Source organism: Canis aureus, chromosome 3 (genome assembly GCF_053574225.1).
Source record: "Canis aureus isolate CA01 chromosome 3, VMU_Caureus_v.1.0, whole genome shotgun sequence".
Classification (NCBI taxonomy): domain Eukaryota; kingdom Metazoa; phylum Chordata; class Mammalia; order Carnivora; family Canidae; genus Canis; species Canis aureus.
In genome coordinates, this window is record NC_135613.1 from 31,023,664 (window position 1) to 31,039,259 (window position 15,596).

At 56.8% G+C, this 15,596-nt stretch overlaps 1 protein-coding gene and 1 long non-coding RNA gene across 7 annotated transcripts in view; one reads left to right on the plus strand and one right to left on the minus strand.

Annotated features, from left to right (window-relative positions):
- Positions 1-15,596, minus strand: part of PRDM16 (PR/SET domain 16) — a 314,085-nt gene that overhangs the window by 29,270 nt on the left and 269,219 nt on the right. For 4 of the 6 annotated variants that reach the window (XM_077891515.1, XM_077891518.1, XM_077891513.1 and 1 more), the window contains exons 5-8: positions 9,729-9,831; positions 3,447-3,660; positions 1,500-1,647; positions 863-1,016 (exon numbers count right to left, since the gene is read on the minus strand). In XM_077891515.1, coding sequence (XP_077747641.1) covers positions 863-1,016; positions 1,500-1,647; positions 3,447-3,660; positions 9,729-9,831 — 619 coding nt within the window. The remainder of the gene's footprint in view (positions 1-862; positions 1,017-1,499; positions 1,648-3,446; positions 3,661-9,728; positions 9,832-15,596) is intronic. The other 2 variants (XM_077891516.1, XM_077891514.1) reach the window with 1 other exon arrangement.
- On the plus strand, positions 6,156-13,548 carry LOC144310502 (uncharacterized). Its single transcript, XR_013376225.1, has 2 exons — positions 6,156-7,082; positions 13,149-13,548. It is a non-coding gene; the product is annotated as an uncharacterized LOC144310502 (long non-coding RNA).

Genomic DNA, 15,596 nt, shown 5'->3' on the forward strand with positions numbered 1-15,596 from the left:
CCCATTCTGGTTCACATGGTCCCGAAGACCTGGCCCTTGTGACCTCTGTCCTCTCTCCTATTACTCCCCCTCACCTCCCCAAAAACATGCTGGCCTCAAGGCCTCTGTGCTCCCAGTCCCCATCCCCTGCTAGCGCCCCCTCAGCTCACACCTGCCTTTCCTCCAGGTCTGTGCTAGAATGCCTCCCTTTGACAAGCCATCCTGGCCCCCCACTGTATTCACAGGACGAGCACCCACTTGGGCCAGCCTGAGGTCTTGGAGAGCCTCCTAACCCTGTGCCACCATCTCTAGGCTGATATACCTGTCTCACGTGTCATTACTGTTCATATGGCTTAGCATGTATCTCCTGTACTGCATGTAAGCTCCGTGGGGACAGTGGCATTTACAGCTGGCCCCTGCTGCCCTGACAGCACAGGGAACACAGGCTGGCCTTCCTAAGGCTGCTGCGGGGATGAGCAGAACTCCATGTGTGTCACTGGGATCTTCATGCCTCCTGGAGCTCAGTTTGGGGTGTGAGTACAGGGGAGAGAAGGGGAATGGGGGTCTGTTGGGCTGCTGAACAGGTCCTACCACACTGCCTACCACCCACCTCTGGCCACTGTAGGGTAAGCAAGGGGAGGAGCCAAGAACAGCAGGAGGGAAAAATGAGGCCACAGCAAGAGAGATGGATCACAAGATGAGCAGGTGCGGCAGAGCAAAGTGGTGAAGAGGCGGTACCAGGAGAGTGTCCAGGGCCTGGGCTTCACCCAGCAGAGGTTTCTGAGCAAGCAGGGGTCCTGCGAATGGGAGAGCCCAGGGGTTTCATGCCTTGGCCTGACCTCCGAGCAACCCCCCATGGAGGCCAGGCTGGGGGACCACTTACATATGAAAGGTTTGACGGTGCTGTGGATGTGCTTGTGCTGCTTGAGGCCGGAGGATGTGGCAAATGTCTTCCCACAGTCGGGGCAGGCATGAGCCCGGGCGCCGACGTGCTGGGAACGGATGTGCCGCTGCAGGTTGCTGGGGTCCGTGAACACCTGGGGGGACAGACACCATTGCTCACTCCCCTGTTGGCCCCCTTCTGGCCTCTGCTGGGTGGGGCTCTCATTGCTGCTCTGGTTCCTGCACTGAACCTGGCTGGGAGGGGTCTCTGCTGTAGGGATGGGTGACCCCCCTCCCTTGATGACCTGAGGTGAGCTGCCGAGCCTCCCCCAAGACTCTGTGCCTTTGACAATAATTCCTGGGGCAGCTGTGGCCGGGATGTTGGAAGTGGGAGCTCAGAACATGATTTTGTAAGCAGAGTAGCTCGGACACCCTGGTGGGGGCAGAAGCCCACCCCGGAGAGGATGGGGTCTTGTCCCCCTGGCCTGCTCCCTAGCTGTGTGACCTGGTGTGACCTGGCACATTCCCTCCTTCCCTGAGGGACCCAAAGGACTTCAGGAGTCTTGTCTGCTCTGCATACTTCATTTGCATTTCCGTGGGGAGTGCGGGTGGGAGCAGCAGGTGCACATGTGTGTTACCTTCACACAGTTTTCACATTCGAAGCGCTTGCCACTGTCGTGGGACATCTGGTGTCGGATGAGGTTGGACTTCCAGTTGAAGGCCTTGGGGCACTGATCACACTTGTACTCTCGCTCCTCCGTGTGCACAACCATGTGCTGCTCCAGGCTGTGCACGGACAGGGGACAGGAGTCATGGGGGGCCTGCCTGCCCCCCGCCTACTGTGCTCCCTGGACCCCCCAACCCTGCTGGGAGCCAAGAGTGAGTCTCGGCAGCCTGTCTGTCCACCCCCCGCCCCCAGACAGGGCGACTGGACGGAGGGGCAGGGGCAGCCCTCCCTTATCACGTGAGGAGGAAGCAATGCCTGCACACAGCTCAGAGACCAAGCATCCGAGACCACTCCTCCAGGCAGCAGAGGCAGGGCAGGACCCCAGCCCACGATGCCCAGCTATACTTCAAGATGATCTTAACCTTGAGGCTAACCTTGGCCCTCAGAAAAGGGGTGCAGAAGCTCCCAACATTGCCACGATCCCCAGAGTGGGGGTGAGGAGCAGGAAAGCCAAGGCCGCCCTGGCCTACCCACCGCGTGCAACGAGGAGGCGGGCTGGGGTTGAACGCGTGGGTCTCCTAATGCGGCCTGATAAGGTGGGAAGATCCCAGCTGCTGGGAAGGGGCGGCTGTGCTCGGATGAAGGAGCAGCAACTGACCCCCTCCTCTCGGGGGACGTCCTGGTTCTCCTCCCGTCCCAGGTGTGACCGTTAATCTCCATGAGCAAAGCAGCAATACATCACGGCCCGTTAATTACGGGGCCCAGCCATCCATTTACATCAGAAACGCTTGGTTCTTGAGCACTGGCAGATTGTATCTTTTTCCCTGTTGTTAATTGTGATTTATGTGTTTATGTAAAGAAAACACGGACCCTCTTGAGCGGCGCTTACCGCTGAGGGCCTCGGTTGAGATTTGCCCAAACGCTTATTTTCTCAGGCATCTGTTCAGGGCAGAGAGTTTCCCATCCCTGGGGGGGCCGTGGTGGGATCGGCGACCGGGTCCCAGCAACACCACAGCCAGTGCGTGACTTGGTGCGGTTTTACTCTGACCTTGCCAGACCGTCCTAGAGAAAGTCTCAAAGGCTGGTGGAGGGGGCCTTGGAAAAGTTGTCATGCTTCCCTGGAGCAATGGGACCGCAGCCCTGGTGCTCTTTGCACAAAGCCCAGGAGGCTCATCTTTCTTCGGGGTTCCCATGGGTCCTCAGAGCTCCCACTTCCCAGGGGAGGGCCAGTTTGTGCCTGCTTTAGGCTGACCATGTCCAGCTGTCTCACAGCTGGCCCAGCACACTGTGCCTGGGACAGGTGGGTTCTATCCGTAGGGAGCAGAGGCCAGTGCCTGGGTGTGAGGGTGGGTAAGGGATCCCTGGGTGACCCCTTCCAGCTGCTGCCCAGTGTGTGTCTAGAGGTCAGGTCACCCCCGGATCCGAGGGCAGCAGGGTGCTGCCATCCCCTGATCCTGGTCTTGGACTTTGCTACAGAAGTCTCCTTGGGGTCTGGCCTGCATTTCTCACTCTCCTCCCAGCCCGGCTCACAGCTGAGCTCTGACTCCAGAACAGCAGGGCTGGGTATGTCTCTCCCGGGCCACCTGCGGATCTTCTAGGGTGGGGGGCTCCAACCAGGGACCGGGCCTTCACAGCCAGAGCCAGAAATACCTATGGCCTTAGCCAGCCGCTCATGGGCCTGCTCTGTCCCTAATGCCTGATGGGTGGGCTGGGGTACCTGCCTCCAAGGTGTGTCACCCTGGAGGTCACCCTTGTCTTTAGCTGTCCCTGGAGCTCTCAGCTCATCCGTGTGGACAGGACTGAGAGACAAGGACAGACCCCTGCCTTTCTCGGGTCTCCCTCTGTGCTGGCTCGGGCTCCTGGGGTTGGAGGCTGGGGGAGGGGAATGGGGGAGGGTTGGGGGCAGGGGAGGCGGCACCTGTATTTGTTGGGGAACATCCGTTCGCAGTCCTTGCACTCATGGGCCTGCTCACTGCCCCCGCTGCTGAGCCCCTCCGGCTTGAGCTCCTCGCCCAGGCCCTCATAGAGCGTGGCCCCCACGGAGCCGCACGCATACTTCCTGTGGCGCCGCAGGTCCAGCTTGGACTGGAAGAGCTCGTCACAGGCGTCACAGCGGAACGTGGGCTCCTCTGCTAGGAAGAGAGCAGGGGAGGTGGGTGGGGAGCATGAGACACAGGGCCCAGGATCGGGTGCAGGGGGACCCCGGGCCCTGCCTCCCACATTGGCTGTTCCTGCTCCTGCTTCCTTCCTGGCTGCTTCCTGGACCGAGGTGTGGCTGCCCCAGGAGCCTGGGACCATGGGGACCCTGTGTCTGCATTGTCAGAAACACGGAGAAGCCCTGGGCCCCACCCCGTGTGGCAGGAGGCCACCCCGGGCTCTCGAAGGCCCTGCAAACGGGGAGCAGAGAAGGAAGCTGGCGAGCACTTTGTTTATGAATTAGGAGAAAACACGCGGCAGAGCTCTAATGCATATCATAAATTACTGTCGTCAAGGTCAAACAAATTAAAAGGGGGGCAGCTATTATTAAGTTTACGAGACAGCATCCTGACCACCGTGCCAAGCCAAACAGTCAGCTCAAAGCCGTAAATTTCCCTGGGGAGACGACCTCGGGGGCCCATCCCCAGCCCCACCCCAGGCAACAGCCTACCAGTAGCTTCTCCCCAGAGCGGGTGTTCCCCTCCCTGCCCGAGGTGGGGAGAGAACACTTGCAATAAAAACTCTTGCACAAATGAATGGAGAGATGTGCATGTGTGTGCTTGTAGCAAATGTGGGAATGCGTGTGTGCTTCTGTGCAGGCGTGTAACTATGCAGGTGTGAATGTGTGTGTCAGGTGAATGTGGATGTGCAGCTGTGTGTGTGTGCACTGTGTGGCCCAGGTGTGCAGCTGGGACAGTGTGTCGAGTGTGTGTATTTGAACATATCTGTGTCCATGTCTGTACATCTTTGTGGGAATGTGTAGGTATATTTGGACATCTACCCTGGTTTGTGTTGCTGTCCGTATATATTCATGTGCATGGCTGTGAGTGCGTACATGTGCTTCTGTATGTGGCTACATATGTGAAAGTTATGTCTTTGCATATGTTCATGTTTGCATGCATGTGCATGAAAGTGTGTGTGGGTGCTAGGGCAGGTGCATGTGTCGTGTATTAATCTGAATGTCTGCTTCAATGCACACATGTGTGCTGTATGCATGTGTATGTACATGTTATGTATACACATTTGTGCACGGTTGACCATGTGTTCTGCATGTTAAGTGTGAATATGTTTGTGCATATTTGAATGTGTGCACATGTGTGTGAATATGCAGTTGGGTATGTGCACCTGTGTGAATGTGTGTGCAGTTGTTCATGTGTGCATGTATTTGTGAATATGCACGCATCATGTGACTGTATGTGTGTGATTGTTCTAGGGTGTGTTCGTATGAATGTGTGTGGGCCAGCATGCCTATGTGTGCAGGAGTGATGTGTGCAGGAGTGAATGTGTCTTTGTGGACCTGGGAATGTGTGTGAGTGTGGATGTATGTGCCTATGTGTCCCTGTGCATGTGTGTGTGAGCATGTGTGCATGGGCAGAGTTGAGCCCCAGTGGCCTTGGGCTAAGCCTCAGTGATATCAGGCTAAATGTGGCCCCAAATGGCCTGACCCCGAGGGATGTAGAAGCCAAGGAGGCAGGGAGATGGAGGGGCGCAGACATGTTAGAGGGACACCATAAACATCTCAGAGTGCCAAGGAGAGGGTGGGGGAGCTTTGCAGCCTGGGCAGGGGGTCAGGGGAGGAGGCTGGGGAGACCGAAGACCACCTGCTCAGGACAGAAGCTTCACCAACAGTAATGGTAGAGGTGCCGCTCCTGGTGTCTGGCTACTCTTGGCATCTCCACCAGTGGGCACCTGGGTCCCCCCAATCCCTGACACCAAGGGGCAGACTCCATGGGAGCTGGCTCTGAGGTGCACCTGGTTGGGCCCTGGGTGCTTGGATGACACAAATATTACTTCTGTTCACATCCATGCATGGACGTGGATATCCAGGTGACAGGGAAGGGCCCTGGGGACAGGCCGGGCAGATGCTCAGAGGCCAGGTGTGGTGGTCTGCTCGCCGCTGAGAGCCCGCTCTCAAGGAAGCGTTTGTCTGGAGGAATACAACACCAGTGGGGAAAGGCAGCTCCCGCTGAGTCAGGTTACAGCACTCAGCCAGCACTGGGGCTGCGAGCACGGGGGCCGGCCTTGTTCAGGCTCTGGGGCTCGGAAGTCTCTGCCCCAAACATCTCCCAGAAAGGCCGTCCCTGGAGCTTGCCCAGACACACATGCTGAGCTGCAAAATGGATGGAGGGAGGCAAGGCAGCCTGTCCACACAAACCACAGACACGGGGCTGGAGGAGACAGGGAGGGAGGGTATGTCTGCAAACACAACGGCCGGCGGCACCCTGCATCCCTGTAAGAGCAGAGCAGGGGTGGGAGGAATGTGCGCCGCGGGGCCCGTGGCAGCCCCGAGTGCCAAGTCCGAGAAGACTCTAAAACAAAAGCCATCCAAGCACTGGGCTGGTCCCGGGCACCAGGGTGGACGCCAGGCAGCAAGCAGGCAGAGAGGGCAGCGGGCAGGGAGGATGCAAGTCTACAGAGTGGTGCCCTTGAAGTAGAACTCGGGCGTGTGAAGTCTTCAGGAGAAAGGTCCACTGGGAACGATGGAGCAGCAGGGCTGATACTCAAGGTCTGGGAAGCGCCACGCAGCAGGCACCGTGCTAGGAACTCTATGGTGCTCAGACATCTGAGGCTCATATCAAATCCACGCGTGCCTGGGGGGAGACTTACGCCCGTGTTACGACGGGTAAATGGAGGCCGGGACAGACCGGGTGAGTGGCCCAGGGCACCCAGACAGGAGGTGGTAGAGCTGTGTAACCAGAGCCTGGGCACCGGGCGGGGCCCGGGAAGGAGGGAAGCAGAGTCCCAGCTTCCCGCGGGGCGCCCAGAAGAGCGCCAGACGTGGCATGTGCGCTCGGAACACCCCAGCATTCCCCTGCAGGCCCTCCTCGTCTTTAGAAATGTGGATTTCCTCTACATCTGAGGACCGAGGACACCATCTCAGAAGGGAGCCGGATACACAGACCCACAAAACTGCCCCTGTGGGTTTGTGCTGACTTCCTGGGGTCCTCCCACCACCGCCAGCACCGTGAGGAAGTGAGAAATGCCAGTTTGCAGTTTACTCTTTCTGGACCCAACTGGGAACAGTCACAGAGGTTGAGATTTGAACACAAAGACAAGAAGAAATGCCAACCCCACCCGTCCATCACACCGGTCAACTTACTCTCTCTGTTTTGATCTGGAATTTGGATTTAAAATGAAAACTGATCCCGATTCCCGCTCTGGCGGCATTTGAGTTTGAGGACGTCGTGGAAGTGAGTGAGGAGGTAAACATTGCCCTCTTCCCCTGCCCTCTCATCCCTCCGTGGACCCAAGTTCAACCCTGAGTGAAGGATGGAGCTGGGGGCTGGCTATGCACAAGCCTCGCCACCTCCCCCCCCATGCCGTGGTATGGACAGGTGTCCCAGCATCCTCCACGCAGGTAAGGCTGGCACACAGCACAGACGCTGGATGCACCACGAAGGATGCGCACAGCCCGTGCGGTTCCACTGCCCAGCATGATAATTCCATATTAAAAAAAAAAACTAAAAGAATATGCTATATGGTTATATTATGTTACATCGTACCGCATTGTCGTCTATCATGTTGTTGCATTGTTATATTATATCATAATCCGTCTCATATGCTTTATACGCAATTCAGTGCATCCTCTTGACTTTTTATGGAGAGGGGGGAAAAGTTAACAATTTTGAGCCTTTCTCCAAAGAAAAGCATATTTGAATGGAAATGATTTTCTTTATTTTCTCCCAAGAGCAAGAAGCTTTCCTGAAAGAGAAATCTTTCCTCTCTCCGCTGAGAGTAAAAACAAAATAAAAAGTCGCTGGAACTAATGAATCCGAAAGTGGCTTCCCCCTGGTCTGAGTCACTTGCGGGGAAATTGGAAGTGCATTTCTTTACAAAGCTGCGGCTTTGAAAGAGCATTCCCAGGCTCAGATCTGCAGGCCCGGTGCTCTGTGCCCCCAGCGGGCTGGCAAACCGGGGGCCTCCGTTTCTTCCGGGGTACCTGAATGCTGTACCCTGCCCCGCCAGCAAAGGCCCCTGCCCCCAACAGCAGCACACACAAAAAATTGTGATTTGAAACTGAACTCCCTTCATCTAAATCTGGTGGGGGCCCGTGGAGGCCACGGGCTGGGGCAGGAGCTCCACGTTCTCCCCAAACCAGACCGGACCCATGCGTGGCCGCTGACGTGGCGTGTATCAGGTCTGCGTCTGGCCCGTCTATCTGAAGTTCCATCAGCAACTTTTCATGGCAGAGCAGGAATGTAACAGAAAAATAAATCAGTGCCTAATGGCTTCAGAGAGCCGAGGGGGACACAATTATGTGGCATCTACATGCTAATCTACCAGACTGGAGACTCAAAAGCGCTCGAGAGCCCACTCCAAATTCCTGCCGTGATAAGGGGCCTCTGCATTTAGCTGGGGCTGGGATAAAAGATTTTTTATGATAATTATCTTAGTGAGGAACATTTTTGCATTTTCTTTCTGTGCGATTCCGAGTTTAGCTGGGGAGAGGGCGGCCGTTGGGGGGCAAGGGGGTGACCGTGACAGCAGAGAGTATGAAAAGTCAGACGTTTGATGCTGGACTATTATGTGTGGAAAGCAATTAGCCCACAAATGTTTGATGAATTATTAGGGAAATGCGGACCTAGCTTATTTAAGATTGGGGGCCGGGCTGGGGGGAGCGGGTGGTGGTGGTGGATGGCAATCAAGGTTTTTAAAACCTTTTGGAAGAAAGAAGTTTCATTATACAAACGAAATCTCGTCGCCGGGTGCTCCCCTGAGGTAAGTGGGTTTATCTTTCGGAGTTCTTGTGTGCTACCTGAGATCCATAGGTCTTTTCAACAATTATTGTAAGGAAAACGAGACCATCCCCTCACGACCCAGACCCTCAGCCATTTATTTTTCTTTTCTCAACGGCCTAATTAAAACCAAACTTTAGAGGCACGTACAGATAGGATCCGGCTCCGTGGTCTCTGGATCAGAGGCTCAGAGACACGAGCCGTGCGCGGAGGAAGGACCCTCCCTGCTGGGTCATGCTCAGGGATCGAAAGGGTAAACCGAGGCAGAGATCTCTGCATCTGCTCCCGGGCCCACCCAGTGCCATGCCCTCACATGACACTATTAGCGGAACTTGCAGTAAGTGGCGTTAATCATTAAGCCTCTGTGCCTTCAGAGGGGAAGAAAGAAAGACAGGAAGGAGAAAACCAAGCTCCCCCCCTGCCCTGGCCTTGCTAGAAGGGGAGGCTGCTTTTCTTTTCACCCGCGGGATCTCGTTCAGAGAGAAGACGCGGTGTGCTCAGCAGCGGCACTCGGGGAGTTAATGGACCAGTCCTCCGGCTGCCGGCACAGCACAGCATTCCTCGAATGGACTTAAAGAGTGTTCAAGAATCCCAAGGTGAATGGCACATTGCTTCACAGTGTGGATGAAGGAAAATAAATCTGCATTTCAGAAATACTAGCCTCCGTGCAGCAGGAATTTCCTAGCATCCTCTGAGAAGCACTCGGGCGTGGATGAGGGAGGAAAGCAAGCACCGAGGGGCTTAGGGACCGGCGGTCAGAGGCGGAGGGCCGTAGGAATGCTTTCTGCAGGCAGTTGGAGGGGCTCATCCACCATCCATGCCCCTGTGGGACCCCCTGAGCCCCTAAAACATCTCCATGGCATGAGCTTTGGAGGGTGACGGTTTCCAAGCCACAAAATGTTGATTTTTTTTTTTTTAAAGTACTGGGGACAGCAAATCATACTGCTGCTGATAATAATAATAATAATAATAATAATAATAATAATAATAATACAGTTTTTAAATCCGCACCCCCCCCCCCCGGATTCTACTACGACAGAGCTATAAAGCCACACAACACCCATTCACTCATATCATCTGAAGTCGAATCTTGAACACGGCGTGTAGCTCATATAACCCATAGAACGGAAAAGCACAGCACTTCGGCAGGGAGGTTGTGTGAAGGGGCTGGTCCTGCCGGCCTGGGGTCCAAGGCCAGCAGTGAGGCCCCTGTCATATGCGGTGACGTGACAGGAAGCCTCGGGAGCTCCTGCGGGCCGGGGGCTTACCATCCAGACTGGGGGGCACTGTCCCCAGGGAGTATGCGCCTTCCTTCACGTGCACCAGCAGCTCTTCCCCGGGCTCAATGTCCTTGATGACTTTATAATAAATCTAGGACAGAAAAGCAGAGAGAAGGGGTAAGCGCTACTGTCCTCGTGGCTCAGAGAGCAGCGCTGGGCCCGCACTGCCGAGGCTGCTCATCCCAGGGGCTGGCCCCGCTGGCCACTTGACCTGCCTACTAATTGCTGCTAAGAGGTTCCCCTCTGGAACTTTGTAGATGATGCTTGAAAGGACTAGAGTCCCTTTTATTTTGATTCGTCCAGTTGTTGGATATCGGTAAAGGGGATGCAAGTTGAGATCTGTGAAGATCAGCCCAAAAGTTCCCAGGCAGGGTGCGTCCCAGTGGGAAGCATCGGGGAGGCTGGCTCCTTTCGTTGGGAGCAGGGCCTGGCTTGATCCTCAGGCTCCTTTGCTCAGTGTCTGTGTGAGATGCCCTTTGCTGCGGCTGGGGGCTTGGGGTCTAGAGGGGGTCGACAGTGAATCTGGATGTTTTGAAAATGGCCATGAGCTCAGAGTGCTCCACAGGCTGGGGCAGCAGGCCGTGAGCCTCACATGAGTGTGGACACCATTCACAAGGGAAGCCGAGGAACATGTGTGCCTGCAGCAAGCCTGGTGCCCTGGAGCCATCAGGGTCCAGATAGGGGAGCCCCTGAAAACAAGGAGGGGTGCATGGGGCTCAGGGAAGTTACTGCAGCCTGGAGCAGCAGACTCTGAGGTCTGGGGAGGAGAATTTAGAACGTCCAGCCTCAGTACTCAGCGTAGCTCTTTAGCTTGCCCTGGAGGTGTGGCCAAGATCTGGAAAACCGAATGGCTCAGAAGGGCAACAGGGCAGAGGCCGTTTGGGAACAGGCTGGAAAGGCCTGGATGACTGTGGGAGAGGACCAGGGTCTTCCTTGCCCAGGACCCCCTACCCTCTCTGGAGAACAGAGACATATGTCCCTGAGTATGTGTGGGGGGGCAGGTACCAACTCCTCACATGAGTGGGGCTGACCCCAGGGAATATTACATCTCAATTCCAGAAATGTCACACAGCCAAACCACTGCCTACCACCCCGGCACATGCGTATTTGGGTCTCTGTCCCGCTAACAGTAAACAAAGTGCTTCTAGAAGCCTGAAGGCCTGGCCACAGGACTGTCTAGGAGGCCAGAGAAAGACTAAGATGATTCCATCTGCCCTGGGAAACACAAGCGTCCAGGCTTCTCCAGGCTGATCCCACCCAGAGGCGCTCGGGTATTGTCCTCCTCACGGAAGACCTGGAGGGTTCGGTATTAAGCCACAATTTCCAGCAGCAGCAGGACATGGTTCCGACACCCGGTGCCTAAGCGGGGCACACGGCCTGCACGCCAGTTGTGCCTCTCCCCTTGCCCCTTGCCCCCAGGCCCTGGGAGTCATCCGGAGGGCTGAGCTCCCTCATCACTTATTGGATGGGTCACATCCGTGTGGACTCCCTCACAAGCTGCCAGTCCTAACTGACCCCAGAATGACAGCAGGGAACCCTTGAAAGGACACATAAAGCCCCCCCAGGTCCTCAATGCCCCCCTGGACTTATTCCCAGGGCACCCAGATGTCAGAACTGCACACGGCACATGTAAGACCCAGTGGGCAAACCTCCCCGCCCCTGCACTCATTCATTTCATGTGGCAATTGTCCTCAGATACGTCGCTAAATTAGGGACAAGATTTTAAAATGGAGAATAGAACCTGGAGCTTATTAACTTTTGTAATTAACCAATTGTTAAGACCTCAGTTTTGTATCACTTTATCTAAAGAAATTACGGTGGCCAAATAACTTTTAAAAAAATCAGACTTGAGCCACTGTATTTCAAAATGGGGTCCACAGTATATGGGACCCCCCAAAAGCCCAGGGACACCCTGAGCAATGGGTAGGGTGGGTCAGTAATCAGCAGGGGTAGGCGCTTCCATTTGCAAGCACAGCCAGCAAGTGCGTTGAGCACCCAGTGCGCAGGCTGGGGCCCGGCTGGGGACAGAGGCGGGTCCTCGGCTGGCTTCCCAGGGGCCCCTTTAGAGGGCAACGTGGGCCCGCCCGCCATGACCCTCCCGGAGGCCCCGCTCTGACCTGGCGTCCCGCTCCGTGTGTGCGGCTCCTGGGGCCGCGTCCTCCCTCTGGCAGGGCTGCTGGGCTCCAACTGGGGCCGGAGCTGGCCGGGGGCTGCGCACAGCCCGCCTCCCCTCTCCGCCTCCCTGTCCGACCCCCTCGGAGGGCCACCCGGCCTCTCTCGGGACCCCCCACCCTCCTTAACCCCCACCCCCTGAGTGCAACTGGCTCTCCTGGGACCCCCCACACCGGCTCTGAGGGCCGTGGGCCTCCTGGAATCTCCCGCGAGCTCTGAGGCTGCCCAGGTCCCCGCCCCCACACCCCTCCCAGCTTCCAGGGCTGCTGACCTTCCTGGGACCACTATGGAGCCCCTGAGGCCCCACGACCCGTGCTCCCCAGCTGCCAGGCTGGAGGGAGGCTGAGACCCACACCCCGGCCGCCCACACAGTCCCCAGCAGGAGCAGAGGGATGGTCAGCCCTCTTGGCCGCGGGGAGCAGTTTTGTGCATGGCAGGCAACCCTACCCCAGCCTGGACCCGCAAGACTGTTCTGGGGCAACTGGCTGGGCTGCAGCTCAGGACACGAGGGCAGTGGCCCGCCGAGGCGGCCTGGACTTTGAGCAGCAGACGTTATTAATCGCTATTAGAGCTCATTACAGGGCCCATGGCAGGGTGGGGGGTGGGGGTGTCCCCAACCTGCCTCCACCTGGAAGGGGGGGGCCAGGATGTGGACAGGAACCAGCAGAGCCGGGGTGCCTGGGCTAAGGGCACAGAGATGTGAAGGTAACCCTGGGACACACAAAAGTCGGCCGTTTTTATGACCTCTTCCCACTGGCACAAAGGCCTCATCAGCCAGATTCAGGAAGAAAGCCACAGTTCCAGGTCTGCGGGCGCCGACTTCCCAGGACAAAGGCCGGCTTCCTTGGGACCCAGGCTGGGCAGCTCCTGGCCTCTGGGGCGTTGCAAATTGCGCATTGACTACTGAGCCGGCCCCTTCCGCTGGGCCTGGGATGCGTGGTTACTGAAGCCAACTCTGGATTCCTGCCGGGGTTGAGGTCGGTAAGCTCCTTCCATGGTGCGCCCCTCAGGGGGTGGTCAGACCCCAGGGCCCCGTGGGCAGCGTGGCAGAGGGGGCCGAGAGGTCTGTTCCTCCAGGAGCAGAGACCCTCTCCTCTGCTGCCAGGTCCGTGCGGGAGAAGGACAGAGATCTGCGGGGTGACAGCCGCTTTCCCAACAGCCGCTGTCCCGTACCCCTGAAAGCCTGTCCCGGGGGCTCCAGCAAGCCCCGGCTGGAATCTTCCTCTCTGCTTTCAGGATCCGGGAGCTGGGAAGCCACCGCCGTGGAGTTCGCAGGAGCCGATTGACGTCTGCTCTCAAAGAGCTTTCAAAGGAATGAAGCCAAACAGACAGGCCTGAAGTCAGGTCCTGTTTCAAAGTCCCAGGCTCTTCACTCCAGCAAATGGGGGCGAACCACACCAAACCCGGGTCCTCAGAGCCACTGCCGTGTCATCTTGTCCTCCCCGTCATCCCGTCGTCCCTCTCCCAACACAGAGGTGGCTCCCTGCAGGTGGACGAGGCTCAGGGACAAATAATGGCCACGTACTGAGGAAAGTTGGCTTTCACAGGCCACGCTCATCCAGACAGACCCTTCCGTGAACACAGACATCACTGTCCCCTAACCACATTCTTTAAGACGAGTATTTTCAATTTAAAATGGTTGTCAGTTTTGGATGCTTTCTCGTGTTCCTTCAATGTGTTTTTTTTTTTTTTTTTTAATATCCAATCAACTCACAAGGATAGATACTATTTTTGAATATGAGGATTTAAGTTCCACCATTTTCATTCCTACTTAATCTTAGAATCTTACCATTGAAATTACGAGAAACTCCACACCCAAACTACCCTGGGTGGCTGGGCTGCGGCGTCCCCCACCAGCCCTCAACTGCCCCAGAGCCAACAGGTTTTCAGAGACGTGACAGTGGTCCAGCGCATGCCACTGCTTCCCCGCTTTGGCCAGTTTGAGACACTTTCAAGGAGCAATTCAGTAAAATGGGCGAAATCTCTTGTCAGCGTGTTTATCTTAAAAAAACCCAACCTCTCTGTGCCCTGGATTTGGGGACAGTGCTGGGATTTGTGAAGGCCTCTGGGGTGCTATGGGAGGGGCTCTTCACAAAAGGCAAACACCCAGGGGAATCAGAGTGATCTATCGCCTCTGGTCCGTCCCAAGGGAGGACACTGGTCCTGGGGCATCTTTGTCTCTCGGGGACCCCAGGTGGGTCCCGTGCTGCCTCATTGCTTTCCGGACTCTGGAAACGCCTCTGTGTGTTTGTGTCTGCACTACTTGCCGTCCCCAAATTATGGGCCACCTATTTCTAAGTCCTGAGGCCTGGAGTGTTTGGAGTTGACAAAGCCCCTGAGGGGGGGCCACAGGCCAGAGCACAGACAGGCCGGGGTGGCCACTGGGGGCTGGGGTGCAGGCCTGTGTCTCTGTGGCCTGTCTGGGCCTTCCCTGAGGGAGCCCGCACAGGTGCCTGCCATGTCAGAGCTGAGCAAGAGCACGGGGACAGCACTTCTGGGCTGGGTGCCTTGGGCCGGCTGCAGGGACATGCAGACGGCTCTTTCCTCCGGTCGACAGAGGTGACCTGGGGTTTGCCCTGCTCCCGTCTTCCCCTGTGGGGCCAAAGCAATTGTGTTCAAGTCTTCATGGTCTTGCTGCTGTATCCCGTCACCTTCCCAGCAGCACAAACATGGGAAGAAATCGTCCACTCCGCTCTCTTCCATCGCCGTGCAGTTTGGGCCTGGAGAGCGCGTCTATGCATTCACAGACGTGACCGGCCACAGTTAGAGACGTCTGCTCCGCTCTTACGTGGCTTTCCTAATAAAGTATTCCATTCAATTCATCCTGACAAGCGATTACAGCTGGCATCGTGACGGCACGATTGAATTCAGATCTCATTCTTTGCCGAGGAGAGGATCATTTTGCTCCGAAGAGGGTGCCGGAAAATTCGGCAGCTTTCGGACGCAAATGCGTTTGGTATATACGTGAAGCCTTTTGTGAACTGGCCAAGAAACGCGACAATGAATCTCCTGCCTTTCTCATTTCAAAGGGGAAATTGTATCTAATTGTCCGCGAATCTAATTGTCCCGGCCAACCCGTTTACAATGTTGAATTTAGAAAGTCGTGGGGGTCGAGAGCAGAGGGCGGCAGGGACGGGGTGCTGGATGCCATCCTGCCAGTCCCGACCCCGGCCGGCTGACGGCTCGCACGCCCCGCCGGCGACCGGCTGAGGGGTCCGCTTGCAGGGAAAGGAAGCGAAAGCAAAAGAGAAGCTGCCAGGGCCAGCGCGCGGCCGGGAGCACCAGGTTTTCATTAAAAACAAGCGTTGGCTCGCATGCACGCGGCGCTGCGTGCTTATCAATCGGCTAATCTGCTAACGAAATGCCTTTCTTTAACACGCTTGTCTGCTTCCACTTTGGGGAGCCCCGGCCCCTCTGCCCAGGCAGAGCGGTGTCTGCCGGGGGAACGTGCTGGTGCTGTCGGGGTTCTCCCGGCCGGGCCTGGGGCTGTGGCGTGGGCCTTGCGGCCTCTGCTGGGAGCGCCAGGGTGTCCGGAGCCCCTGAGTCGTGCTTCCTGACATCTGTTTGTGACCCCGGCGCCGTGTCACACTGTCCTCAGCCCCACTGGCCGCTCGCCACCCTGCCACCACATCCTTGCCCTGTGAAGGCGAGGTGGGACAGGGAAAAGCCATGCTGTGAATGGGC